Raw genomic sequence first — 26,672 nt, 5'->3', positions numbered from 1 at the left:
AATTTAAAAAAGTTCACTAGCGACAACTTAGCTTTTGCAACGAGACCATTAAATATATTTAAGACAATGGTATAAGAGAGTGTAGTTCTGTTCAGTTTGGACTTCAGTTTATCGCTAAACTTATCACAGGGACTTTGAAGCACTACAGCTGAATGATGATCTTGGAATAAAATGACGATAGCAAAGATTCCATCTTTGACGACGCCACATAAATGGAATAGGTACTAGCTAGCTTGATAGTAATGTTGCTTTAGTTGCGCGCTAGCTCTGCAAATTCAGCTAGTGTGTGAAACCCTGCCAACATAAAAATGTAAACATTACTATGCGCCGATTGACTGGATTAACCTCACGTCAGTTACGTACATTGAGTGCCTTTCGGACAGTAGATACGAACCTCTATTACCTTGCCAGCTAAAGAACTGCAGTGGATCAAACCATTGTGAGGCAAAGGGCGGGGTGGTCGCAATCTTTTGAAACTTAAAAAGGCGCTATTAAGTGTCTATAATCAGCACAACTGCTTTCATTGCGTATTATTAATATTATGAAATTACATAGTTATGTTTACAGTGATAGATTGGGGGGGACAAATCATATTTTTCCCAGGATGGGGGTCGTGTCCCCCCCGTCCCCCTGGATTTCCGCCTATGCTCTCTCGACCTCCCTCCTTCAACCTCCCTCAGCCAAACACCCCCTATCCACAGGAATTACCATTTCTGCAGCAAATGGTAACATGACAAAACATGTTGACATTTGCTGAAATTTCATCTTCTACGTCATTTTCAACATACAGAAACAACCTCTACTTTCCTTCCATCTGCACTGATGTGAAGGAAATAAACCAGTGAATACTTGCCATTGCCCATGGCTTTCACCAATCCTGTGTTGTTTGATCTGGATATTTTCAGATAAAACAAAAAGATGGCTCATCATGGCTCAGTATACCCTCATGCGGTTTGCATGAATATTTTATATTTTCTCTCCACTGGGTGGGGCTATGAGTCAACAGATAGGTCTACCGAACACCAGATAACTGCGACATTTATAACACATGTATGAAACATTATAGCAGGACATTTTATAATTAAATCAATGAATTGTATCATTTCAACTAGCATAATTGTAAAAACTATGTGACACTAACCTTTGCAACGAGTGAACAACGGTCTTCCTCTGTCTATCTATATGCTGAACAGTCGCTTATTGTCAATTTTCTGTCATACACATGCCAGTGTCTTAGCGCTGTTCCTGTCCACCAACAAACATTTCAAATCCTTTCAATTAGCTTACTGATCCACTCACTGACCCCCATCTATCACTCAAATCACTACTGTGGAGTGATGTGTGTGTGTGTGTGTGTGTGTGTGTGTGTGTGTGTGTGTGTGTGTGTGTGTGTGTGTTGTGTGTGTGGTGTGTGTGTGTGTGGTGTGTGTGTGTGTGTGTGTGTGTGTGTGTGTGTTTGTGTGTTAGCGTGGCTGGTGATGGTATGTGTGTGTGAAAGAGAGAGAGCATGTGTGTGTGTTTGATTCACTGTGTGTGTGTCAGTGTGTGTGTCTCTGTGTGTGTCTCAGTGTGTGTGTGTATGTGTGTGCGTGTGTCTCAGTGTGTGTGTGTGCGTGTGTGTCAGTGAGTGATGTGTATCCTTGGGATTGGTCCACAGGTAGAGGTGCAGAGTCTTGAACACAGAGCCCTCCCTGTTGAGCATAAACCAGGCTACGACATCTTAACCACTGACACACTTCACCTCCTAACCATTCATCCTGGACTGCCTCTCTGCTCTGCTCTCCATCCACTATCCTCCACAGGCATACAGTCTCGTCTGCCACAATTGCTGTTTACCAGCTTACCTGACCCAGCTCTACAACAGACAGGACAGGACTATCTGAGGAGGATGAGCAACATGGCCACGGAGATCGTTGCCTTCATCCTGAACATATCTGGATGGATCCTGGTCTGCTCCACGTTGCCTACTGACTACTGGAAGGTGTCCTCCGTGGATGGGACGGTCATCACCACGGCGACCTTCTGGTCCAACCTGTGGAAGACCTGCGTCACGGATTCTACAGGAGTGTCCAACTGTAAAGATTTCCMCTCCATGCTGGCTCTGGACGGTCAGTTCAAACTTTAGCTGGTTGCTATTTTAGCTGTGATGTTGTATTGTCATTGTAATTGTATGYGATTATGTGTATTTTTGTGTTTGCGTATGTGTTTGTGTGTGTGCATGCRTGTGTCTGTGATTATAATGGATATATATATATGTGTGTGTGTGTGTGTGTGTATGTGTGCGTGTGTGCGTGCGTGCGTGTGTGATTTCTTTGACCTAATCACAGATGTGTTACATTTTAAGCATCCGTCTCCTGGGATGAATGGCTGGCTCTGAAAAAAGTGGTATTTGGAATTTGATAACCCTATTGGTTTGTTGGCTTAAGCCCAAGAGCCTCTAAAACATACACTACCAGAGGCCAGAGCAGCATTTGAACCGGGTGTTCAAGCTGCCATTTGAGGATACAATGCTTTTAAAGTGGCAATGAGAGGAAAACTGAGAAAGTCAGAGCACTTTTACAAGTGTGAGATAACTCTGTGTTTGTCTCTTTATCTCTCTCTCCCTCACACCCACACACCCACACACATACACACATCCCCACACACACACACCCACCCAGTGTATATCCAGGTGTGTCGGGGCCTGATGATTGCATCTGTGTGCCTGGGGTTCTTTGGAGCCACCCTGGCCCTGATTGGAATGAAGTGTACCAGGATCGGAGGCTCAGAGAGCACCAAGGCCAGACTAACAGGCCTCTCAGGCCTTCACTTCATACTCAATGGTGAATATTCATTATATTGTGTGCTTGTTGAACTACTCCTTGCTATTTAGACCAGAGCTGAGTCCTCTCCGTTTTCTCTGCAGGGCTTTGCTCCTTGACTGCATGCTCCCTGTACGCACACAGGATCACATCAGAGTTCTTTGACCCACTCTTTTTTGCTCAAAAGTAAGTGTTCAGCTTAACTGTGCTACTTAATGTCCTACTGTACTGCATGTTGACAAATGAAAATGCAGTGAGCACATGTATTTACTAACTGGTCACTGGCTTTACTGGCTATGCCYGTCCTCTCGTGGCCAGGTTTGAACTGGGCGCAGCGCTCTTCATCGGATGGGCTGGCTCTGTGCTCTGCATTTCAGGAGGACTCATATTCTGCCTCTCATTGTCAGAGGGCTCCAGGCAAGTTTGTACAATCAATTAAATGATGATCAATTACAGAAAATGATTACTTCGATAGACGTGTTTTTCCCCCCTCCCATTTACTCAGTGTGTTATGTAATCTGTAAGTACTGTACGTTTCTMAACATCATGTTGACTGAGACACAGAAATTGAAAGTAATCCATAATAGAKTAGACGGATCGTAAAGCTTGTCATTCAGTAAGTCAATGAAGCAGTTTAATATGAACTGTAATTAAGTTGTTTAAGTACTGGGATATCCAGGGATCACTGTCAACATCTTGTCTCATAGTGATAACAGTATAAAGACATGCACTGTATGTTGATGACTGAATGTTTTCTTTGTGTATAGCATCAACGTATTTATGTGAAAGTCACCTTGGCTAGCGGGCCTAGGGAACTAGTGTATGGGGTGGGATGAATTGGCCTAGATCCGGAGACTTCTGTCTTCTGAACTAGAACTGTTTTGACCATGGAAATGGAATGAGGACACTGTATATCTCAAAGGAGTAACCCTTAGTGTTTTCCTCTAGTCGAGCAGAGTACTCCTACAGTGGTGCTACGTCWATGGTAACCAAGCGTCACAAACCCGGCAAGTCTGCCAACRGTTTCTACAAATCGCCAGTTYCCACAGACCCCCGAGACCCAGCAGAACACTCAAGGCAGTTTGGAAAGAACGCCTATGTGTGACAACGGACGGACCACTGGCATTGGCATATGGTCATATGAGGTGACCGTGGACTATTTGACCCTTGGGTTAAGCTTGTTGAGGTCACCTTTTCATACCTCTTCAACCAGAACCCCAATTCCTTATTGAGACGGATTCCTGTGTGATTACGTTACCCAAGGGTGTGATGCATGCTACCTGCTTTTATTTTCCTTAATATGGCATTTCGTTCCAATGCACTGTTCATAGAACATCGTTTTTGATATGCCAAAGGAGACTCCTTCCTGTCCCTGTGCCTCTGCTGTATACCTGACGACTTGAACGATGTCACCCCCTGTGGCACAGAGAATGCTGGGGGAAATAACCCTTGAAATCAGCAAGAGGAAATAGACAAGCTGTTGGCTCCTCTCTAAAACCACATTAGGTAATAGGYCTCTTCTGTCAACGGGCGATAAACAAAATAAATCAGATAAGCTTGTTTTCTTCACAGGGCAGGAAATTCGGTTGGCTAGGATCACACTATGAGCTCCTGGGTCACCTTGAAGGGACAAACGAACTGGTGCTCWTCCAAATCCATTGTTGTTCATTAGATATGCCTGAGGAACAAATATCAGGAATATGTGTCCGTTTGAGGTCATCTAAAAACATTACTCAGTTGTTTAATTCCTGTACATCTCCCAATATGTTGTAATCAGTGGCAATGTCAATAAATGTTGGTTTTTTTGCATACAAGAAGGAATTCAGTGATCATTTTCTCTGAATGATCTGTTGAAAGAACATTAATTCAGTATAAAGGAAAGGGGGATTGAATAAGTGGACTTTTTAATTGGGGGATTTAACACTTTGACATGGACCTCTGTATGAGTGTCTCATGACAATTACCTCCGGAACTCAACTGTGGAGCCAGTGCCTGTCTGCCGTATGCTGTCACTCTTTAGCAGACCACAAGTGAAGCCTAGATGAAGAAAGAGTCAATAAAGAACATTGTGTGCTCTCAAGAACTGTCAAGTTCYTGTATTTTTGCAATATACCTCACACTGAAAGATGGCCCCCTACCAGCCACCACGGACAGAAAGGGGCTTCCGTTGTCTCGACTGATCACAGAGTTACCAATCAACAAGTCCTGCCCCAGTTGATCTTTGTTCGGACTCGGATATGGGAATTGGAAGTTTCCTCCACTGCCTGCCATCTATCTCCACCTTCTGATCAATTGAAACCTTAACCCTGTTACGTGAATCCTCTTGGCCCTCCGAGCCGGGGGACTCTCACCAGCTGGCATGGAGCTACAGCTGGCAGCTGCCCCGTGCTCCCTGCTCCAGTCCTGTGTATCCGTAAACAAGTGTCAGGTGTCCCGCAGCTCTGGTTGGTCAGAGGACCTACTCTGACTACACTACTAAGTTAGGATGATAGCCAGACATCTAGACAAAATCAATAATGGTGAGTGATTTCCCATTTTGATGTCCATATTTTTCAGAATGAATCCAGAGATGAATGCGCCGTTTAAAAAATATACAGTTTTATTGCATGCCACATGATTCACAAGCATCCATAATTCATGTCTATTTTGTTACATCAGATTCTAAATTAAAACATGAAGGCCACCAGCAGAATCCTTGCCCCAAAAAGCAGTTTATTTATGCCAAATTTACAGCTATTTATTTGTGCCAGAAAATCCATTATGGACAATTATACTACTTTTAAACATACAAAAGAATCAAGTACTTTTTCATACAAAATACACAAGTTGAGTGTGATTTGGACTGTGGTTGAAGTACGGTTTAGTTGCATTTCAACAAGACACCACCAGAGAGCAGTATATCTATACTTTATTAAGAGGACGATAGAATCAAACTATTGACAGATAGAAATTCAAACAATGTTCTGTGCATGCATCTTTGGATGGAATYTTACTTAACATTTCTTAAATTGTCATGGTAGGTTATTATGCAGCAGGTATTTGTGCTTAATAACCCATAATTAACGTGAGGCCCTGCCAGCCAACACAACCCCTCTTTTGTTCGTTCTCTCTTATTAGCCCTTGATTAATGAAAAGCATGAATTACCACCATATAGGTCCATGCATCACAACAGTGGGTCCATTCCAATGTCCCATCTACTTTGCCAATAACTTTGCCAATAAGCCGAGGGACTCGGTACAAAGAAGACCCTTCTCATCTTCACTCACCACAAGAAAATCCATCACTCCCCATGCAACTAATACCATCAGAGAGAGCCGTGGATTTAAGCATAATTATATGAGGTCAAAGACGTTATGTTTTAATCATATAAGTGAAGCAGGCAGCACACCTAGCTAATAACCTACCGCAGCCCGAGGCAATGTCAACGGACAATGGARGCGCTTCAACAGACTCTGAAGTTGTAATTCCTCAGGTAATGAGTTCTTATTGAACTAGTTAAGGTCAGACCAGCACTGTATTTAAAATAATAATAATCTTGAGATGAGGTCAAGTTTTGCAATAGCCTTTGGGCCATACTAGGTCATRTTTATGTCCTTCGAATACATTTGATCAGAATTAGTCAAATAATTCAAAACCCAAGGAATCAGCTAGGGACATAGAGATGGAGGTTTTTGAAACGTGAGATAAATGCTTAGGTCAACATTTTTAGCACCCAAACAAGGTCCTGGGAACCTGARCAGCAACAGACCCATATCCACCCTCATGCAGTATGGGAAAAGTGACAACCAGTTAGAGCCACAAAATGACTGTCTCCTTAGTCATACTGAGCCCTGCTACCAAGCATGACTGGGATGAGCAGGTTTCTTCTACATCACAGCACAGCAGGAGACTCAGGCTCCACTGGATGGTAGCTCCACCGAGGGGACACACCATTGTATAGACGAGAGAAAAAGGAATCGCCAATAAGTCAGATCTYGAGAAAAGAAACRCAACAGAGACGGTCATAATAAGAYAACTTGAGGGTTATCTAGATATAGAGCAYATAGACTGACTCCACACACCRGAGTATCAGGATGAAAATCCGCGTGATGCAGATCTGGGGCTTCCTGATGACAGTGCTGGGCTGGATCTTTGTGGCATGCACCATGGCCATGGAGGGCTGGAAGRTCACGTCYATCGGGGGCATGGGYGGCTCGGCTRTCATCAAGGTGGCCTGGTACTGGTCTAACCTGTGGAAGGCCTGCTTCACCGACTCCACTTCTGTCACCAACTGCCAAGACTTCCCTGTGCTCTGGTCCGTGGACAGTAAGTACCATAGAGATATGCATAATATATTGTGTTCTAATTCTATTTCTATGGTGGGTATGAATTGTATATTAACAAGAGGGACACATCTGAAGACAGCCTGTTAAGTTAATTTAAGCCCCACAAATAGGGCTTAAAACAAATTATGTTAATATGTGAGTATTACTGAGCTCTATCTTTTAAGCAATGCAGACAAACTTCTGTGAGTTTAGACTGTTTCAGTACAGTGACATTGGTTATTCCACTGAARTTATAAAGCCTACTGTAGTGTAAAATGTGACCTTGCGTTCGGTTGTGTTCTAATCAACCAGACCACATCCAGATTGTGAGGGGCCTGCTGATGGGTGCTCTGTCTGTGGGGATGCTGGGGTTCGTACTCAGTCTCATTGGGATGGAGTGCACCTTCCTCGGGGGCAAGGACAAGGCGAAGCACAGGAAGCTCTTCACTGGAGGAGTCTGTCACATCATCAGTGGTAAACATGGTCTTTCAGTTCACTTCTTCCTCTGTGAAAGCAACCTGGTAGATGCACACTGTAGCAGATTGAGAGTAGATGACTGACTCATTTTGTCTTATGCAGGCTTTCTGGCTGCGTCGGGATATGCTGTCTACGCAAAATACGTCTCCGGGGAATACTTCAACCCCTATTTTGACGGATTAAAGTGAGTTGACTTGGATGCAGGTTTTTCCATTCAGTTACAAGATAATATTGATTCTCTCTCTCTCTCTCTCTCTCTCTCTCACACACTCTCACACACAGGTTTGACCTGGGGACTCCTCTGTTTCTTGGCTGGGTGGGATCAGCTTTCCATATGACAGGGGGTTGGTTCTACTTGGCCTCTGTGTGCAAACTGCTCTGTGAGGACGAGAGGTGAGTACAAGCATAGCCAGCCTCACCATGGAATAGTTATTCATTTATTAATAACACACTTGATTAATAACACACTTGTCATTGATTTGTTCTTTCTCATTTTGTATGTTATCTCTCCCAGCAAAACTCTAGTCATCCCTGAACTTCCCGAGGTTGAGATCGACCAGGCCAAGTCCACCACARTACAGTCCCCAGTATCCCAGATCACCTCAAAGATCAAGGTTTCATCTGCATCTAAGATTTCTTCAAAATCTGCACGCTCAGATGTGTCTGCCATCTCCTCAAGGTCTGGTCAGTCCGGTCGCGCGTCCAATTCAGAGCGGTCTGGACGGTCCTCGAACTCCGGGCAGTCCTCGAAATTTGGCGGTGGGTCTTTGACGTCTGGTCGTCCATCGAGGTCGAGGTCTCATGGGTCAGTGCACTCTGAGGTGAGCAGCGGCAGCAGTAGTACAGTGTCCTCTTTATCCAGTGGGTCAAGGAGGAGCGAGAGAGAACCGTTTATCAAAAACTCCTACTTATGACCTGGTTCTGTTCATAGTATGTGTGATTTTGACTGGACCGAACTGAAGTAACAATTGTATATACTGTATATGATGATTAGGGCGGTCAGAGTTATCCGTTAACTTTTTTGAATTTTAGTGAACTAATGTTTTTGAATCGCGATTAATCACATTGTCTGAAAGCTTTCAAAATACAGTGAAAACTTCCAAAATACATAATTTATACAGCTAAAAACAACAATTCGATATCAAAACAAGTTGACAATGAGGTTCAATTAAGTGTGCTTTGTCAATTTACCTGATTTGCTAACTGTTACTTRGGACAACTCAATTTGAGCAAATTCTGAATTTGCAATGAATCACAACAAATCCTTTTGATTAACTCAATTAAATGTTTGAATCGTTTGACAGCCCAATAATGATCCAATTGTGATTCTGTATGTGGGGGAAAGTCTCTGTATCTAATGGCCTGTTTCCTGGGAGTGTTTCATTATCATCAAATGAACTGCTTCATCACATTCATTGTTTCATGTATTGCTATTGATAATGTCATTAAAGCAGGACTTTTCTGCCTTTCATCAAGTTCTGTCTGACTCCGTGTTGTGTTGTTCTCCCTTTTCAAATGATTCAACTGTAGTCTAATCAAAATCAAGATATTTTAAAATATAGAAATAATCACCAACTCTTTTAGATGTTACTTTCCTAATATTGTCAGCAGTCGTATCTGCCCAAGCAGTCAGGGAGGTTGCCTGTAAACAGTCTCTGTTTTTGGTGTTGCCACTCAATTCTGCACGGACACTGTTTCCTATTTAAACCAAGAGTGATATGCCGCACAGCTGACAGACCGATGCTCCAATCTTGTGCTCTTCTAAGTGAATATGGAATCATTTTTAATGGATGCATTTTTGTGAATTCCGTGACTAGATTGGATGAAATCAGTAACTTTGTAATAGCTCCAGTAACTTACCCTCGGTAGTCCCTGTGAGCGATCCTCTCCACCTGTCCAGACAGAGGAATGTGGAGGAGGTTGGTTCAGATCCTGGGCCTCRAGGTGTCCATGCTGGACTGGGTGTTTGTCGCCTGCACGCTGGCTATCGACTACTGGAGGGTGGCCCAGGTCGGGCGCCACGGTGGGTCCTCAATTGTCAGTGTGACCTGGTTCTGGTCCAACCTGTGTAAGCACTGCTCTGAGGACTCCACCACTGTAGTCAACTGTGTGGACTTCTGTCGATGGTGAAACGTGGTTTGAGTACTAGAATCTCTCGTCTCGTATCTGGTATCTCTGTGTGGAATAATCAGGAGTCTTATGGGTGCAGTGTCTGCTAATATGAAATTTTCTCTAAATTGAACTTAACCTGCCAATATGCTTTAATTAATTAACACAGCTATGATACATAGTGACTAATACAACAATACATGATAGTTGCGATATATTTTATTTGGCTAAGCTAGGTTCGATTCAACTTACGTTGGAGGAAACCAGAGAACCAATGACAAACTGCTATTACAGCTGCCTCTCTCAGGACACATACAAATCACCTTAATTTAGAGGGTTTAAAGTTCTTCATCCCGACTGTGAAATGTTTTTTCTTCTTTGTTGTTGGTGAGGGAAATAAAAGTCTCCAACTTCAGCAATTTTTGCAATTTGTTCCAGTCACTGGCAGCAGAGAACTGGAAGGAAAGGCGGCCAAATGAGGTGTTGGCTTTGGGGATGATCAGTGAGATATACTGATAGGGAAGATGTTGGAATAACAAACTGTATGGGAATGCCAAGCTGTTTTTTGTCTACATTTTCCCTACTCAGGTATGATATTGGATCTGCTCTTTGGCTTGGCCTAGTGGGAGGCTTCCTCATCATATTAGGACCCATTCTGTTCTCTGCCACTATATTCACAGTAGCCCATTCAAAAGGGTTAAATGTACAGTACAGTATAAGCGACAATAAGCATACATGCCTAATTTACATACACCACATAAGCATGCTTCTCTGAGTATTTCCTTACCTCTCTAATCTTACTACATTTGCACACACTGTATATAGATTTTTCTATTGTGTTATTGACTGTACGTTTGTTTATCCCATGTGTTATCCCATCGCTGTGTTGTTGTTTTTGATTTAACTGCTTTGCTTTATCTTGGCCAGGTCGTAGTTGTAAATGAGAACTTGTTCTCAACTGCCTACCTGGTTAAATAAAGGTGAAATMAAATTAAAATAAATAAATGAATGGTGTATTTTCAGTTATCAGTCTACAATGCGATTTGCATAAACGTTGAGTGCATGTTTTCTGAATATATCTTAATTCGCTTAATATAATTTCTCTAGCAGGGTGGAATTGGCCCCTTCCTCCAGATTTCCCATGGTGCCCCTCACCAGAGAATTCTCAACTGGAGAAAACAGCCAATCCAAACAGTCCCAGGAGCCAAAGGGATCCAACAAGACCCACGTCTACAGTGACTGGTTGTGATTGTGTGGCATGTGCACGTTGCACTGGGAATTAAGTGTTTTTGTATGTAACTGTTCCATGTGTATTAGCATGTTTTTCCATTTTAAAATGCTATTTTAATTATTGTGGCAAAACAAATTGTCCAATAAAGATCTACTTTGGGATACTGTCCTCAGCTCTACTCTATAGGCTATATTACATAGATCATTATCAATTTGTCCAGAGAATATTGACATGAATCAGTTACATGCACCAGTATCTTGTGACCTTAGCTGGGAGGGAGCAGTTCACCCACTGTGATGTGAGATAAAGGGCTATGAGAGAGAGACCTAGTCAAACCCCMATACGAGGGGAGGGAGAGCGGGAAACAGTTTCACCACTCCCAATCCCTTACACTATCTCCCCCTGGATCGTGGGAAAAGACGTTTGCTTACTGAGCAAAACCATGTGAGATAAGCCAAATGTCCACAATGCTGGTTTGACTGGGTGACATAACAATGCAAGTGCCTGACTGCACCTTGACTTCCACAGACCGAAGATCCCTGAGCAACTCTGGAACTTCACTCCAGCTTTGTTCACTACACCCATCTCTCTGGTAAATCCTCTTCGTAAAAGTAGCTTCTTTTCCCCGGAACCACTGCAAAGCTCAAGGAGAGCATCCTCCTTATCACCATCATCATGAAGCACAGGACGGTGATGATGTACATGGAGATAGGCTGCTTTGTGTCGTGTCTGGCTGGCTGGATTCTGGTGAGCTCCACCCTGGCTATAGAGTACTGGACCTGGTCTGAAGTGGGCAGCGTGGTGCTCACCACCGGCAACTACTTCTCTAACCTCTGGAAGGACTGTGTCTCAGACTCCACGGGCGTGTCCGACTGCAAAGAGTACCCCTCCATGCTGGGACTACCAGGTATGTTCTGGTCAGCTTGTGACAACTTCCATGGATGTGTGATTCTGTCCTAATATGGACACCGTACATCTCATGATACATGATGGGATAGTGACGCTTACAACTTGGAGGGTTATCTCGATCTTCAGTGCAGTTTGGTGCAGTTGATTGTCATTCAGCAGATGCTCTTATACAGTACTACATTAAAGGCAGATAATGGGGCAGAGCAGAAGTATGAATATGAATATCATGATCAACATTTTGCAGACGGAACTAGCGATACCATAGAGTGGAATCCACAAACTCCAATTTACACTGACTGTACAAAACATTAAAAACACCTGCTCTTTCCATGACAGACAGACCAGGTGAATCCAGGTGAAAGCTATGATCCCTTATTGATGTCACTTGCTAAATACACTTCAATCGGTGTAGAGGAAGAGGAGAAAGCTTAAAGAATGATTTTTAAGCCTCGAGACAATTAAAACATCGATTGTGTATGTGTGTTATTCAGAGGGTGAATGGGCAAGACAAAAGCATTAAATGCCCTTTGACAGGGTATGGTAGTAGGTGCACCAGTTTGTGTCAAGAACTGCAATGCTGCTGGCTTTTTCACACTCAACAGCTTCCTGTGTGCATCAAGAATGGTCCACCACCCAAAGGAAATCTAGCCAACTTGACACAATTTTGGGAAGCATTGGAGTGAACATGTGCCAGCATCCCTGTGGAAGGCTTTTGACACATATCTTCCTTCAGATTTCAGTCATTTAACAGACACTCAGAGCAACTTAGTGCATACATTTTCATACTGGTCCTCCATGTGAATTGAACACACAACCCTGGCWTTGCAAGTGCCATGCTCTAACAATTGAGCCACACGGGACTTGTAGTACATTCTAGAGTCCATACTCTGATGAATTGTAGCTGTTCTGAGGGCAAAAGGGGGTTGGTACAACTCAATATTAGGAAGCTGTTCCTAATGTTTCGTATACTCAGTGTATAATACATAACTGTAGTCCTGTACTTTGGCTTCCTGTTTAACTGAGTGTTCTACTCTCTGCATCAGCGTTCCTTCACTCAGTAAGGGCTCTGTCCATCTGTTCTGTCATCCTCGGGTTCTTCGCTGGAGTCCTCACACTGATAGGGATGAAGTGCACCAAGATTGGAGGGTCAGAGCTCGCCAACGCACGGGTCACCTTCGCCGGGGGAATCACCTATCTGGCGTCTGGTAAGATATGTTTATGGAGTACCTGATTAGTAACCAAAGTGGCGCAGCGGTCTAAGGCACTGCATCTCAGTGCTAGAGGTGTCACTACAGAGCCTGGTTCAATTCCAGGCTGTATCACAAGTGGCTGTGATTGGGAGTCCTATAGGGCAGTGCACAATTGGCCCAGTGTCGTCTGGGTTAGGCCGTCACTGTAAATAAGAATTAGTTCTTAACTGACTTGCCTAGTTAAATATGATAATAATAGCTGTTTTCCTCCTAGGATTTGCTGGCCTGATCGTGTACTCCTGGTGGGGTAACAAAGTAAGATCAGAGTTTGTGGATCCCAATTTCAAGGCACAGAAGTGAGTGAAGTTTTTTCAATGAGACTGCTGGAACACACTAGAACAACATTGGTTTCAAGTAGTTAAGTATACAGTATATGCTTTCTAATTTTTTCTCTTCAGATTTGAAATCGGAGCAGCGGTTTTTATTGGCTGGGGAGGCTCGATCTTGCTCATCACCGGTGGTTTCGTACTCAGCTTCTTCTCTGGAAAGGAGGGCCTACGCTCAACGTAATACATTCCACAAAATTCCTGCTTCACTCAAAAGACAATAGTTGGCATCAGAGGAATATATTTTGTGTCGGATATGTTCATCTCAATTCTCTTGCTCCGTCTTCCAGATCAAAGAAAAGGCCCCGCAGACCTAACTCCTATGCCACAGCTCGGACCAGACGCACATACATGATGCCAAACTCTTCCAGTGTGACTCCAATGCCACAATTGGTCCAAGGGAGCAGAGGTGGCAGAAAGATCAGGACAACAAGGACCACTGGGACGTTTAGCAGGGACGATTTTGTTTGAGCTGCAGTAGCTCCTGTACCGCAGGAAATACACTGCTTCATATCATTGGTCGTTAGTTACCATGAAAACATTGTGAGAACTGAATCAATTTGATTTGGTAACTGTCTCGCCACCTACACCTTGTAGATAGATACCTTATGTATGAATGTTTTACTAACATATAACTGTGTTCCTTTTGTGAACTGAATTGACATCAAGGAAAGGGATGAATGTTTTCATTTGATAAAAAAATAAATAATGTTTATTGCTAGCATGTATAAATATTTTAGATACAAAAACACATTTTCTTTTCTTTCATAGGACACACAAATGTCTTACAAATGCCATGTAAATWGTTTTGACACAAATCATACAAGTACCTCACATGGAGTGCAATATCACATTTCATAAAACCTCTAAGTTGACAATTCACTATARCTAATTTATAATCTGTATATGAAATAAAAACACTGAAAATCGCCACAAGGCAGATGGCTACCACTGTCATAGGTGTATGTCTCTAGAGATCCACTGTGTTCCGAGCAGAGGATCTCTTCGTTAAGWCTCTTTAATATGCAACTGTAATTCTAACAGTATCGGTAAATCATGTAGAAGTATATTTGCCTTCCAAAGAATTCCTATGGGCGTCATATTGAGTTTTATCATTGTAGAACTGTAAACCYGTATCACCTCCATATTACTATATATCATCGTCACTCCAGTCGCTGACAGAGACCAGGCTGCTCTTCAGAGTGCTGCCGGTTCCTGCTTCATTCAAACCTGGGGAATGGATRAACATCATCAGAGGGTGAAGGTGAAGGATAAAGGGACCTGAMTGGAGCCGGGTCTGTGAGASTGAGTGAGACTGACCTGTTTTCTGCCCCTTCCCGGTGGATGTTCCCCAGACACTGGTAGTGCTGTCTGAGTCCAGGCTCTTCCTCACGGGGGCGGTGGGCTTGCCCACGGGGGCGGGTACCGATAGGTCATCCAACGAGGAGATATCCCAGTCATCCTCMTCATCATCGTTTGTATACTGAAACGCCACATAACAGTCCAGATGAACACGATTAGGATATGAGAACATTCTGACGTCAGCAAATGTTCTGTTTGTTCTCTGTGTCTTATGTTACTCTGAGTTGATGATGACACTGCAGAGAGGAGACGAGAGAGGATTTCTCACCTTGAGTTCCCGTACAACGTCTTTGTCTTTCCTCTCTGGTAAGATGCTCACTCCCCCTAGTGGCTTCTTTGGTCCTCTGTCTGCAAGCTGCTTCTCCAGGCTCTTAGTCAAGTCCTTGACCAGGTTATCTGGAAAAACAAATATGGTCAGCACAACGCATAAAAACCTATGGGCAACAGTTTTCAATAAACACACAACTAAAAAAGAAAAGGCTGTAGACTTGGGATATGTGTGTTGTTATCTGAAATTAGCACTTAATACCACACAAAGGAGTAAATCATAGCAGTAAAAACAACAAAAGTCCCTCTTACTGTTTGTAGTCTTCTGTACGTTCCCATTCTTGTCTTTGTAGTTCTGGAGCTGTTGTGGGTCGATCTCCTCCAACTCACTCCCCTCTGTCCACTCTCCCTCCCTCTCTACCACAGTGACCCCCATCTTGGTTGTGTTGACCGCAGCGCTTCTGGGCTGCTGGGGTTTATATGGCTGAGCCTGGGTGGTCCTGGGCTGGCCAGATCTGGCCTGGACCGGTTTGGACTGGGTGAGTTTGTGATGGGGGGTGGTCTTGGGTTGTGTTGGTTTGGGCTGGGACGCTCTGTGATGAGGGACTCTCGGCTGCTGCCTGGGTTTCTGAGGTGGCTTCTCCTCTTCAGACTCCTCCTCCTCTGTTGACTTGTCGTCTGAGCTGAAGGGAGGGGTCCTATGAGGCCAAAGGCAATGTCATAATTTGAAATGAACATACAATCAATCACTCCCTTATATGGTAATAAGACACAGCTTGTAAGACAACTCACTTTCTATGGTATCCTTCTCAATGCAACAGACTACGTACTCAGATTTCTGATACCACATAAATGAAGCCAGTGGCGAGGTAGTCTCTGGCATGCATTGAGACAAACAGCAGGAGATTCTGACTAGGTACGTACTTGGGAGTGGAGGTCTTGGGCAGGGTACTGGTAAGGGTCCGGGTGGCAGGCTGTTTGGCAGGCGCTGCTGGTGGTCCTGACATCACTTGGGTCACCTTGGAGGAAAGGCTGCTGGACCGTTGTCTGGCCTGGGTCACTTTCGGGAGGGACAGAACAACAACAATCAGCTGATTAGTTCATTTGAGGACGTCTCGAGTCCTAAGTAGGTTAAAACGGTGACGGACATGACTCCTGTTGGGAGCAGCTTAAGGCTTAAATGTTACATTGATTAAGGGGTCCTTGTTTAATGTCACCAGCAGCGTGTTAGCAAACTATCACAAGAGAATGGAATGGACTCATGAGATGAAACATGAACCCCTCAGCAAAATCCACATTGAATGAGTTAAAAGTTCTAAGTCCTCATACTCCCCACATGCTATAGATCACCAAGTGCTAACAGTCAGTATCTGGATAATATCTGTGAAATGCTTGACAATGTATGTGATATCAACAGAGAAGTATATTTCCTGGGTGATTTAAATATTGACTGGCTCTCATCAAGCTGCTCACTCAAGAACAAACTTCAAACTGTAACCAGTGCCTGCAACCTGTTTCAGGTTGTCAGTCAACCTGCCAGGGTAGTTACATACAACACAGGAATGAAATCATCAACATGTATTGATCACATCTTTACTAATGCTGCAAAATTGTGCTTTAAAGCAGTATCCAAATCCATAGGATGTAGTGATTACCTTATATAATATCCATATCTAGGAAAACCAAAGTTCCAAAGGCTGGGCCTAATATAGTGTATAAGACGTCATACAAGAGGTTTTGTAGTGATTCATATGTTGATGATGTAAAGAATATTTGCTGGTCTGTGGTGTGTAATGTGGAGCAACCAGACGCTGCACTTGACACATTTATGTAAATTGCTTATTCCAGTTACTAATAAGCACGCACCCATTAAGAAAATGACTGTAAAACATGTTAAATCCCCTTAGATTGATCCCGTGTGGCTCAGTTGGTAGAGCATGGCGCTTGCAACGCCAGGGTTGTGGGTTCATTYCCCACGGGGGGACCAGGATGAATATGTATGAACTTTCCAATTTGTAAGTCGCTCTGGATAAGAGCGTCTGCTAAATGACTTAAATGTAAATGTAATTGATGAGGAATTGAAAAATTGTATGGTTGAGAGGGATGAGGCAAAAGGTATGGCAAATAAATCTGACAGCCCAACTGACTGGCAAACTTACTGCAAATTAAGAACTAAGCTAAATTAAACTATACTATGAAACAAAGAAGTGATATAAAGAATGATAGTAAAAAGCTTTGGAGCACCTTAAATTAAATTTCGGGTAAAAAAGCCAACTCGGCTCCATCATTCATTGAATCAGATGGCTCATTTATCACAAAACCCACTGATATTGCCACCTACTTTAATTACTTTTTCATTGGCAAGACAAGCAAACTTCGGGATGACATGCCACATCCAAGTATATCAGACCAAATTATGAAAGACAAGACCTGTACTTTTGAATTCCGTAGAGTCAGTGTAGAAGAGGTGAAAAAATGATTGTTTTCTATCAAAAATGACAAGCCACCAGGGTCTGACAATCTGGGTGGAAAATTACTGAGGATAATAGCGGACAGTATTTCCACATCTTCAATTTAAGCCTACTAGAAAGTGTGTGCCCTCAGGCCTGGAGGGAATCTAAAGTTATTCCGCTACCCAAGAATAGTAAAGCCCCCTTTACTGGCTCAAATAGCCGACCAATCAGCCTGTTACCAAACCCTAGTAAACTTCTGAAAAAAATTGTGTTTGACCAGATATGCTATTTCACAGTAAACAAATTGACTACAGACATTCAGCACACATATTGGGAAGGACACTCAACAAGCACAGAACTTACAGAAATGGCTGATGATTGGCTGAGAGAAATTGATGATAAAATGATTGTGAGGGCTGTCTTGTTAGACTTCAGTGCAGCTTTTGACATTATCGATCATAGTCTGCTGCTGGAAAAACATATGTGTTATGGCTTTGCACCCTCTGCTATAATGTGGAGAAAGAGTTACTTGTCTAACAGAACACAGAGGGTTTTCTTTAATGGAAGCCTCTCCAACATAATCCAGGTAGAAGCAGGAATTCCCCAGGGTAGCTGTTTAGGACCCTTGCTTTTTTCAATCTTTACTATCGACATGCCACTGGCTTTGAGTAGGGCCAGTGTGTCTATGTATGCGGATGACTCAACACTATACGCGTCAGCTACTACAGAGACTGAAATGGGTAGAAAGGAATAAGTTAGTCCTAAATATTTCCAAAACTAAAAGCATTGTATTTGGGACAAATCATTCACTAAACCCTAAACCTCAACTACATCTCGAAATGAATAATGTGGAAATTGARCAAGTTGAGGTGACTAAACTGCTTGGAGTAACACTGAACTGTAAACTGTCATGGTTAAAAACATATTGAAACAACAGTAGCCAAGATGGGGAGAAGTCTGTCCATAAAAAAGCGCTGCTCTGCCTTCTTAATAACACTATCAACAAGGCAGGTCCTACAGGCCCTGGTTTTGTCGCACCTAGACTACTGTTCAGTAGTGTGGTCAGGTGCTACAAAGAGGGACTTGGGAAAATTACAGTTGGCTCAGAACAGTGCAGCACGGCTAGCCCTTAAAAGTACACGGAGAGCTAACATTAATGACATGCATGTCAATCTCTCATGGCTCACAGTGGATGAGAGATTGACTGCATCATTACTTGTCTTTGTAAGAGGTGTTGACATGCTGAAGGCACCGACACCCATGCACACCCCAAAAGATAAGCCACCAGAGGTCTCTTCACAGTCCCCAAGTCCAGAACAGACTATGGGAGGCGTACAGTACTACATAGAGCCATGACTACATGGAACTCTATTCCACATCAGGTAACTGATGCAAGCAGTAGAATCAGATTTAAAAAGCAGATAAAAATACACCTTATGGAACAGTGGGGACTGTGAAGTAACACAAACATAGGCAGACACATGCATACACACACATGATAACATACGCACTATACACACACGTACACATGGATTTTGCGTTGTGGATGTGTGGTAGTGGTGTATGGGCCTGAGGGCACACACTTAGTGTGTTGTGACTTACGTAATGGTTGTATAGTAATGTTTTAAAATTGTATAACTGCCTTAACTTTGCCGGACCCCAGGAAGAGTAGCTGCTGCCTTGGCAGCACCTAATGGGGATCCATAATAAATACAAATACATGTACCTTGAGTGGGTTGTTTTGGTTTGACCCGCTGCTCGGGGGCAGAGTCACTCCCCGTCCTCTTGTCCTTCAGTCTCAGACGCAGTGTGTGAGCCACATCCTCACGGTGACGCCAGTAGTCCGGAATGTCCCTCGCTGTACTCTCTCTCTCCATGCGCACCTTAGCCATGAGATCACTGTACTCACTGCCTCCGAGTCCCCTCAGCCCCTACAGAGTTGTGTAGATTAGAAAACGGAAGACGCTTAACTATCATAAGGATTATCTTTACTGGGGAGACAAATGATCCCTTAAGTCTATTAGTGAAGTCAATTTGTTGTATGTTTTTGATGGTGTATCGCTCAGGCTGACTCTTTAATGACATAGATCTTCCACAGAGTGTGATTTTAAAGATTCCATTGTGTATTTGTACTCATGAAGGTACAGTACATACCGGTTTGACTCCCAGGGACTCAAGCTTCTCTAGGAGTGCCTGCTCCAGGGCGGGATGCAGCTCCCTCTTGATGTTGGGGTTCTTCCTCAGGACACTGGTCACCGAAGATGGCTGCTTCATTACAACAACTGGCTTCTTCTCAGACACGCTGGACGAGTCTATGACAAGCACCAGACAGGTACAGTACACTTACAYACATACACTTGATAACACACTCAAAATAACACTGACGCCTTTGTAGTTTCAAAGGACAGGCTGGGCAAGCATGAAAATGATTTGAGAGAGGTGCATATGACCTTCCTTTTCTTCCATCTACAAAGGACCTGTGCCATAGATAACTACAGCTAACAGCCACAGGATTCTGGAGAGCGACGGGCAGAAGAGGAGAACATCTTGCTGCTTTTTTGGGCCAACGTGGCTTTGACTGACTCGACTTCACAAATGCTCACTGACTACATGGCAGGCATCACAGACCGACTCACACGTCCGTGCAGAGAGCATGCATGGAGCAGACAGACAGACGCTGCTGCCGTCTAGACTGTGTTACCTTTGTCCTCCTCAGACAGCTCCTCTATAGGATCCAGTTTAGGAGCAGAGGGAGGCTGCTCTGATTGGACAACACAGGGGGTCAGAGGTCAGACAAGAGCGGGAATTAGGAGGAGGGAACTCAGTAAAGGGAACAATAACATTGATCTTTAATGGTGTCTCGTTGGGAGGTCTGATCAACAGGGAGAGATCGCTGACAGAACAGTCTTGTTACGTGCTTGCCTACCTTTTCTCTGAGCAAAAGGACGCAGACGTCTAAATTGACTGAGCTACATATTGTTGGGAATCTCCTGCTAATAACCTACCCTTCACTACTCTCTTTGGTTTAGGCTCTGGTGCTGGGGCTGTTATGATCACTGAAACATACAAAGTAGGAACAATTGTCAGTAATAACAGGTTCTTTACAGAACTACAAACCGCTAATATCCAAGTTCAAGCTAACATCCAGATTCAAGCTAATATCCAAATTTGACAAATATAAACATAGTAATACAAAAAATAAAGTCAATGAAAAGTATGCATACCTGGAACTTCAACTACTTTAGTAGGTGGATTTGAGGACATATGCTTTATCTGTGAAATGAAGACGTACAATTAGCTACATTACTTAATTATATATTTTTTTATGTTTTTTATTCAAAGCTGTTGAACCCCAAGGGCATGATCTAATTTAATTTAACTTCTTAACACGCTTATGAAGTCAGAGTGGCCCTGACGACTACACTATATGAGCGTGTGAAAACATGACACGTCCATCCGGCGCCATCAATCCAGGATTTCCTGTATGAGGGCCAAGTAGGCGCCCTGTTTCCTGATATTCCCAGCTGCCCCGGTGGCCGGGTCGCCAGGGGGTGGTGGTGAGTGAACTGACCTGCTCTCGCTGAGAGAAGATGATTAGGTCCCGCTCCTGAAGCCGCTGGTCACTCTCCTCCTTCTGCCTCTGGCTCTGCTGCTGCCACTCCACCACAGACGACTCCAACCTGCTAAACTGATCCTGCCACTGAGAGGAGACATAGAACAGACGTAGACGTTAGAGATCCCACTGTGATGGCTGCCTCTTTCAAGGCTCTCCGCTGACCATTAACTATTCAACAGAACTCACAAGTACTTCTGTTAACCAGTATTCTTCATGAAAGCTTCACAGATATGTCATCCACATCTTACCTGATTCTTCTCGCTCTCATGGTTAGCCTTCATTTTTTCTATTTTTGATGTAAACCTTTCTTCCTGTAACAAAATAAATAGTTGATCTTTTTTTTTTTAATCACAACTTGAAATATTTAAGAGAAGAAGTACTGCTTAGCTGCTTACCAGTTTCTTGTGTTTCTGATCCATCTTCTGGACCACAACCTTGTTTTTTTCATCCATGTCTTGGTCAGTCTGCTGGGGAGCAGGACTGGGCCTCCTCTCAGGCTTGGTCAACTGGACATCCACTTTCTGTACAGATCACATCCAATCATTCAAACAAAAACTTCCCTGAATTACAGAACCAAATCACCAACGCATCAGTTTGAACTGGACACAGAACCATGAAWGTCAGCGCTTTGACAAATGGACTAACTTGTTGAAGAAGAGCGTTCCTGTTGTGAAGCATCTCGATCTCCCCCCGGAAACCCTCTCTCATCTCCTCCATCTTCCTGTGTTCTTCTTCCTTCCAGCTCTCTAGCTTTCTCATCAAATCCTGGTGCATGGACTGCTGGTCTCTTTCCTACAGATGAAAGAGAATGAAAATGGTCAAAAGCTCTAAACAAATACGCAAGTGCAAACATTGCATTCAATAACGAAGCTGATCAAAGCCATGGAAACAAGCACGGTTCTTATTGTCCCACCTGAGAGGCTTTGGCCAAGAGGGCTTGCCTCTGTGACTCCAGCTCAGATGTGGTGTAACTCAGCTGCCCTTTCAGCCGACTGATCTCCTCCTCATCTGCAATGCTCTTCACTTCCCTCTGGTTGACTGTCCTTAACTCTGACAGAAACAATCACAGAGACATACTAATGAAGAAAAAGTTAGCCTAACTATCAAAGATACACCTCTCTCTTTCTGCTAGACTGTGTGGGAGTGTGTGACATGTCTACTGCTGCAAACTAGAGCGGGATGTCATGGGAACTGGTTTTCCAGCATTGAAGGAACACTGTGGTGCGCTTGGGGACAGCCATACCAGTGGCTCCCTATGGGACTGTCAGGGGAGACAGGGTGGTTGGCTGTTGCGAACCTTCTTACCTGACTGATGGTTACTTTCCCTACCGTTGTCTCTAAACTGATGATCAAACCTTTTAAAGCTCTCTTGACTTACGGCTGTCGTACTCGTCTGGATGGCGACGTTGCATATGATTCTGGAGAAAGGAGGAATTCATGAAGGCTTTATCACAATGTTGACACTAAAGGAAAAGAAAAGGAAACGTAATTATAGATCTACAGTACATTCCCAAGCAAAGATTGCAATGAATCAATGGTCTGAATACATGTTGTTTGCTACCTTCACTTATAGATCAAATGTAAAGCCAATTTCGTAATAGGCAACTTGGGCTGTGTGTAAAAATTGAACACATCTGAACCCAAAGCTCAAGCCACGACTATACCATCTACCATTAAACTTTAGGGACTGTTTCCTGGGAGACAGATCGACATAGCGACTATACCATCTACCATTAAACTTTAGGGACTGTTTCCTGGGAGACAGATCCACATAGTGACTATACTATATACCATTAAGCTTTAGGAACTGTTTCCTGGCACAGATCAACATAGTGACTATACTATCTACCATTAAGCTTTAGGGACTGTTTCCTGGCAGACAGATCAACATAGTGACTATACTATCTACCATTAAGCTTTAGGAACTGTTTCCTGGCAGACAGATCAACATAGTGACTATACTATCTACCATTAAGCTTTAGGAACTGTTTCCTACAGATCAACATAGCGTGAGTGACGTGATTCTCCCCGGATGCCTGGCATCACCTCGCTCCAGCTCACAGGGGGAGTGACAGACGGGGCAGATTAAACGCTGGAGCAACCACATCACACACCACATTTAACGCCCGACACCAACACAGCTTGCATCTGTGCCTTCATTCAAATTGAACTGCACTGCCACCTTGTTGCCTCGCGTGCTGGTGCTCTACCATGCTGCAGGGGAAGTTTCTACAACAGAGACCCTTGTTGTTGTGTGCTGTAATTACATTGCTGCTCTGGAATAACTTTGGAAATCGCCAGTGAAATTGAATTAGGTCTGGTCATTGATAGAATCAAGGCGGTTGTGTATCTGTTGGCATCCGTTTGCCTTGTCTTGATGTGCGAGACGGTAATAAAAAAGAGGACTTAAACATTCATTTTCTAGATTGCATTGACAACACACAGGGTGAAATAGGCAGGACGTTTCTTGAATGATAAAAGCACTACAATTTAGGCAACATTTCTGTGCTTCGCAGACAATTAGGCTAGATACTGTGTATCAGATACACTGTGCATTTKGTATATCTGTTGAAGTTTCTGTATCTGTAAAATGTAGCTTGACGCAATACATTTGAGTACCTGTGTGAAACAATCAACCCATCTAGGTCTATTTTTGGATGCATGGTGGCCCATCAATAATTGAGCTGTACAGACGCCTCGGTTATCAACGTGCCTGTTAGCCGGGCAGGGCACTCTCACCTAGCAACAATGCTCAGTCATATGAAACACTAGTTGTTGTCTTGGCCAAAGCTGGGCCCTATTCAMCAGCAATGCCCTTTAAAAGTATAAGGATATATCCTTCTATTCTACATCTTTTCAATAAATGCATACATTTCTGGTGTAGAAAGTAGAACATCAAAACGTCACGTTGACTCGAGACCAATGTCATTATGAAAACATGAATGAGGGTAGGGGAGGTGGTTCAGTCATTTTGGTTATGTCTCTTGCCACCCTTYTGTAAGTGGGCTGAAAGAAGTAGGTCTAATTATCCCCAGCTGACACCACCTGCTCAGAGCACAATAGGTCCCAAAACAAGGCTGATAATGATTACGTCTACCAATCCTTATAAAGTGGCCACATTACAGCTACGGGACGAGGTGAACCTATTTCCAACACTATGTCTCTGATTTAAATGGTATAATTAATTTAAACCAAATCAAATTCGATTTGTCACATGCGTCATAAACAACAGTAGACTAACAGTAGACTAACAGTGAAACGCTTACTTATGGGCCCTTCCCAACAATGCAGAGATAAAAACAATAACAATTATAGGAAAATAATAACACGAGGAATAAATACAGATTGAGTAATGATAACTTGGCTATATACACAGGGGTACGAGGTAATTGAGGTAGATATGTACAAAGATGAACCTCCTGTTAGCATTCTCACTCCTCTGACAATGATAATTGAACAAAACTAAAGYAGCTCTGAATACCGCCTGGAGAACAATGGCTAAGAGGAGGACCCAGGAGGAAGGGGGGTGGGGGGACTAACTGTTGTACAATACACATGGAAACAGACACCGAGAAGAAGAGAAGAAGCGGCAGCGTGAGGAGGTGTTCAGTACCTTATGGCAATTAGTCATGTTGATCATAGCCTGCTGGTTGAGGGCAATGATTTTCTTCCTCTGCTTCAGCTCCGTCTTCAGTACCTTGGCCTGGTCCGCCTGYTTCTGCTGCTGGGCCAGGAGCTGCTGGTGCTCGCGGGCCTGGGTCTGCAGCCTCTCCTCAGCCACCCCCAGGCTCAGGGTCAAGTACTCCTGGGAGTGCAGCAGGTACTCCACTGTCAGCTGGGCCAGGCGGAAGAGCTTGAGCAGCGCCGGGTCCACGGGGCTCTGGCAGCGGACACAWCGCTCTCCCTCCACGTTGCAGAAGGTCACCCCTGTGATGTGCTCCTGCAGGGTCTGGAAGTCCAGCTCGCTGGCCACCAGGTCCACGTCCACCGCGCTGATCCGGCGCCAGTCAACGCTCTCGCGCCGCGGMCGGAATTTGAAGGGCGGGATGGTGGTGGATGTGGAGGCAGACATGGCTGGTGGGGGTGGTGCTGGAAAACACCGGCTGCTGGAGGAGGGCTGGCTCAGGGGGGAGTTTAGGAGGGAGGGGATCCCAGCTGATGAGTGGGTACCTTGTGTCTCTGGCTGGTATGGGTAATAGACGTTATTGTAAAATGGCTGAAAAAAACAAGACATTTATACTAGGTTATTATTTTGGATTTGACTTGTGACAGACAACAACGAAGAGATTATTGTGTGTTACAGATTAGAAATGCAGCATCTCAATCAAGGTCAGGGAGAAACAAACCTTATGCAGGGATCACAGCAGTACAACAGCAGCATGAACACAGAGAATATGGAAGAAAAAAAGCAAGGATTCCACCACTCAGCACATGAATGAACCATATGAGATGACACAAAAAAGGCTAAGCATTTACATTTGTATTCGATGGTAATCTTCCCAGTTCTRCTGATGTCGAGTTGATGCCGTGTTGTCCTTACCATCGTGGATTTCATGAGCCTTTATGAGATTGAACAYAGAGAACGAGTAGTCGTTACCTATTGGTGCACGCCCCCTTCAGCWGTACGCCGCGACACCGAGGCAGGGCGTCCTCTCGATCACCATGGAGACAGAAGTGCGTCCCACTTTACGGGCTCCCTGGGGAGACACGTTATCAAAATATTGCACCTAATCAATCCTAAATGATTCCACAATGCACGCGACTGCAGCATCAACAGCATCCTCGCAAGCAAGCTGGATGTTTTCAATGTTTTTGTGAAGCCACTCATGCCACTGCAGTAATAACATATGACCATTTTTAATTAATGTTCTGTTATTCTACCCACGTGATATCTGTCTGGCTAACATCTGCAACAAAAATGCTTAAACTTCAGTCTTTTTTATATTTCCCTCAAATTACGGGCACTGTGCCTCAAAACAGTTCAAGTTGGGACAAGTTGAGCCCAGCAAAAGAACAGAACGCATGTGGAGAAAAAGTGTATTTTTTTTAACGTTAGCTAACGTTACCTAGCTATAAATGTAACTAGGCYATATTAGTTAATAGCGGAGTAACTRGTTATTTAGCTAGCTAAGTAACGTTTATTTTGTAGACATGAACAAAATAGCAACCAGTAAGTTAGCTAGCTCACACGTCTGTATTTTCAAAAACATCCCTAGCTAGTTAGCGGACTAAACTCMACTCCATGGTGAAGGAATGGAGTGGAGTTTAGTCCGTTAGTTACTACTGTCAGCTCGCTAACATTAGCTAGCTAAATTGGCTTACAGACATTTAATTTAGCAGCAAACAAATATATTGAACATGGACTTCATTGTATGTGCCTTTTGAATGTATCTCATAAAATAAATACCATTCTGATCTAATTCTAMGTTTTAGTTAGAACGCAAACTTACCGCCGCAACGTTTTTAAAGTCCATAAAAACTGTTTTTCCACGGGCCTCAAACTTTACTGAGCTCTTCGGTTGGAGAGACTGGAGAGACCGCGGTGACGTAGCAGCTGCTGCACACA

At 43.7% G+C, this 26,672-nt stretch overlaps 4 protein-coding genes across 10 annotated transcripts; 3 read left to right on the top strand and 1 right to left on the bottom strand.

Annotated features, from left to right (window-relative positions):
* Nucleotides 1–1,731: 1,731 nt before the first annotated feature.
* Nucleotides 1,732–5,101, top strand: LOC112080903 (claudin-10-like). Its single transcript, XM_024146832.2, has 5 exons — nt 1,732–2,108; nt 2,661–2,822; nt 2,906–2,987; nt 3,120–3,218; nt 3,750–5,101. Exons 1-5 carry the CDS (start codon nt 1,889–1,891, stop codon nt 3,904–3,906), a joined length of 720 nt encoding a protein of 239 aa, XP_024002600.2. The 5' UTR covers nt 1,732–1,888; the 3' UTR covers nt 3,907–5,101.
* Nucleotides 5,102–6,702: 1,601 nt separating this feature from the next.
* LOC111953645 (claudin-10) lies at nt 6,703–9,062 on the top strand. Its single transcript, XM_023973052.3, has 5 exons — nt 6,703–7,107; nt 7,419–7,580; nt 7,686–7,767; nt 7,866–7,976; nt 8,098–9,062. Exons 1-5 carry the CDS (start codon nt 6,876–6,878, stop codon nt 8,495–8,497), a joined length of 987 nt encoding a protein of 328 aa, XP_023828820.2. The 5' UTR covers nt 6,703–6,875; the 3' UTR covers nt 8,498–9,062.
* A 2,331-nt stretch (nt 9,063–11,393) lies between these two features.
* cldn10d (claudin 10d) lies at nt 11,394–14,356 on the top strand. Its single transcript, XM_024146849.2, has 5 exons — nt 11,394–11,830; nt 12,876–13,037; nt 13,297–13,378; nt 13,481–13,588; nt 13,699–14,356. The coding sequence occupies exons 1-5, from the start codon at nt 11,599–11,601 to the stop codon at nt 13,877–13,879; spliced, it is 765 nt and encodes a 254-aa protein (XP_024002617.1). The 5' UTR covers nt 11,394–11,598; the 3' UTR covers nt 13,880–14,356.
* A 191-nt stretch (nt 14,357–14,547) lies between these two features.
* On the bottom strand, nt 14,548–25,821 carry LOC112080913 (cilium assembly protein DZIP1). 7 transcript variants are annotated; one of them, XM_024146847.2, is made up of 18 exons: nt 25,583–25,821; nt 24,720–25,322; nt 22,485–22,569; nt 22,020–22,156; nt 21,752–21,898; nt 21,502–21,627; nt 21,355–21,417; nt 21,062–21,190; nt 20,715–20,763; nt 20,496–20,546; nt 20,192–20,251; nt 19,645–19,802; nt 19,217–19,421; nt 15,962–16,097; nt 15,350–15,735; nt 15,039–15,166; nt 14,729–14,891; nt 14,548–14,638 (listed from the first exon to the last, which is right to left on the bottom strand). In XM_024146847.2, the coding sequence occupies exons 2-18, from the start codon at nt 25,176–25,178 to the stop codon at nt 14,559–14,561; spliced, it is 2,562 nt and encodes an 853-aa protein (XP_024002615.1). In that variant the 5' UTR covers nt 25,179–25,322; nt 25,583–25,821; the 3' UTR covers nt 14,548–14,558. The 7 variants fall into 7 exon arrangements, with proteins under 7 accessions (XP_024002615.1, XP_070298855.1, XP_024002611.1 ...); XM_070442754.1 differs by having other exon boundaries at nt 24,720–25,289; XM_024146843.2 differs by having other exon boundaries at nt 25,647–25,821.
* Between the last annotated feature and the right edge of the window lie 851 nt (nt 25,822–26,672).

Source organism: Salvelinus sp. IW2-2015, unplaced genomic scaffold (assembly GCF_002910315.2).
Source record: "Salvelinus sp. IW2-2015 unplaced genomic scaffold, ASM291031v2 Un_scaffold16574, whole genome shotgun sequence".
Taxonomy (NCBI): domain Eukaryota; kingdom Metazoa; phylum Chordata; class Actinopteri; order Salmoniformes; family Salmonidae; genus Salvelinus; species Salvelinus sp. IW2-2015.
The sequence above is the reverse complement of the archived record's forward strand: the minus strand, read 5'-3'. Positions and strand labels throughout refer to the sequence as shown.

Coding starts and splice junctions, on each gene's coding strand:
- cldn10d (XM_024146849.2), top strand. CDS start 11,599: ATGAAGCACAGGACGGTGATGATGTACATGGAGATAGGCTGCTTTGTG. Junction 11,831..12,875: donor CTCCATGCTGGGACTACCAG/GTATGTTCTGGT, acceptor TCTCTGCATCAG/CGTTCCTTCACTCAGTAAGG. Junction 13,589..13,698: donor AAGGAGGGCCTACGCTCAAC/GTAATACATTCC, acceptor TCCGTCTTCCAG/ATCAAAGAAAAGGCCCCGCA.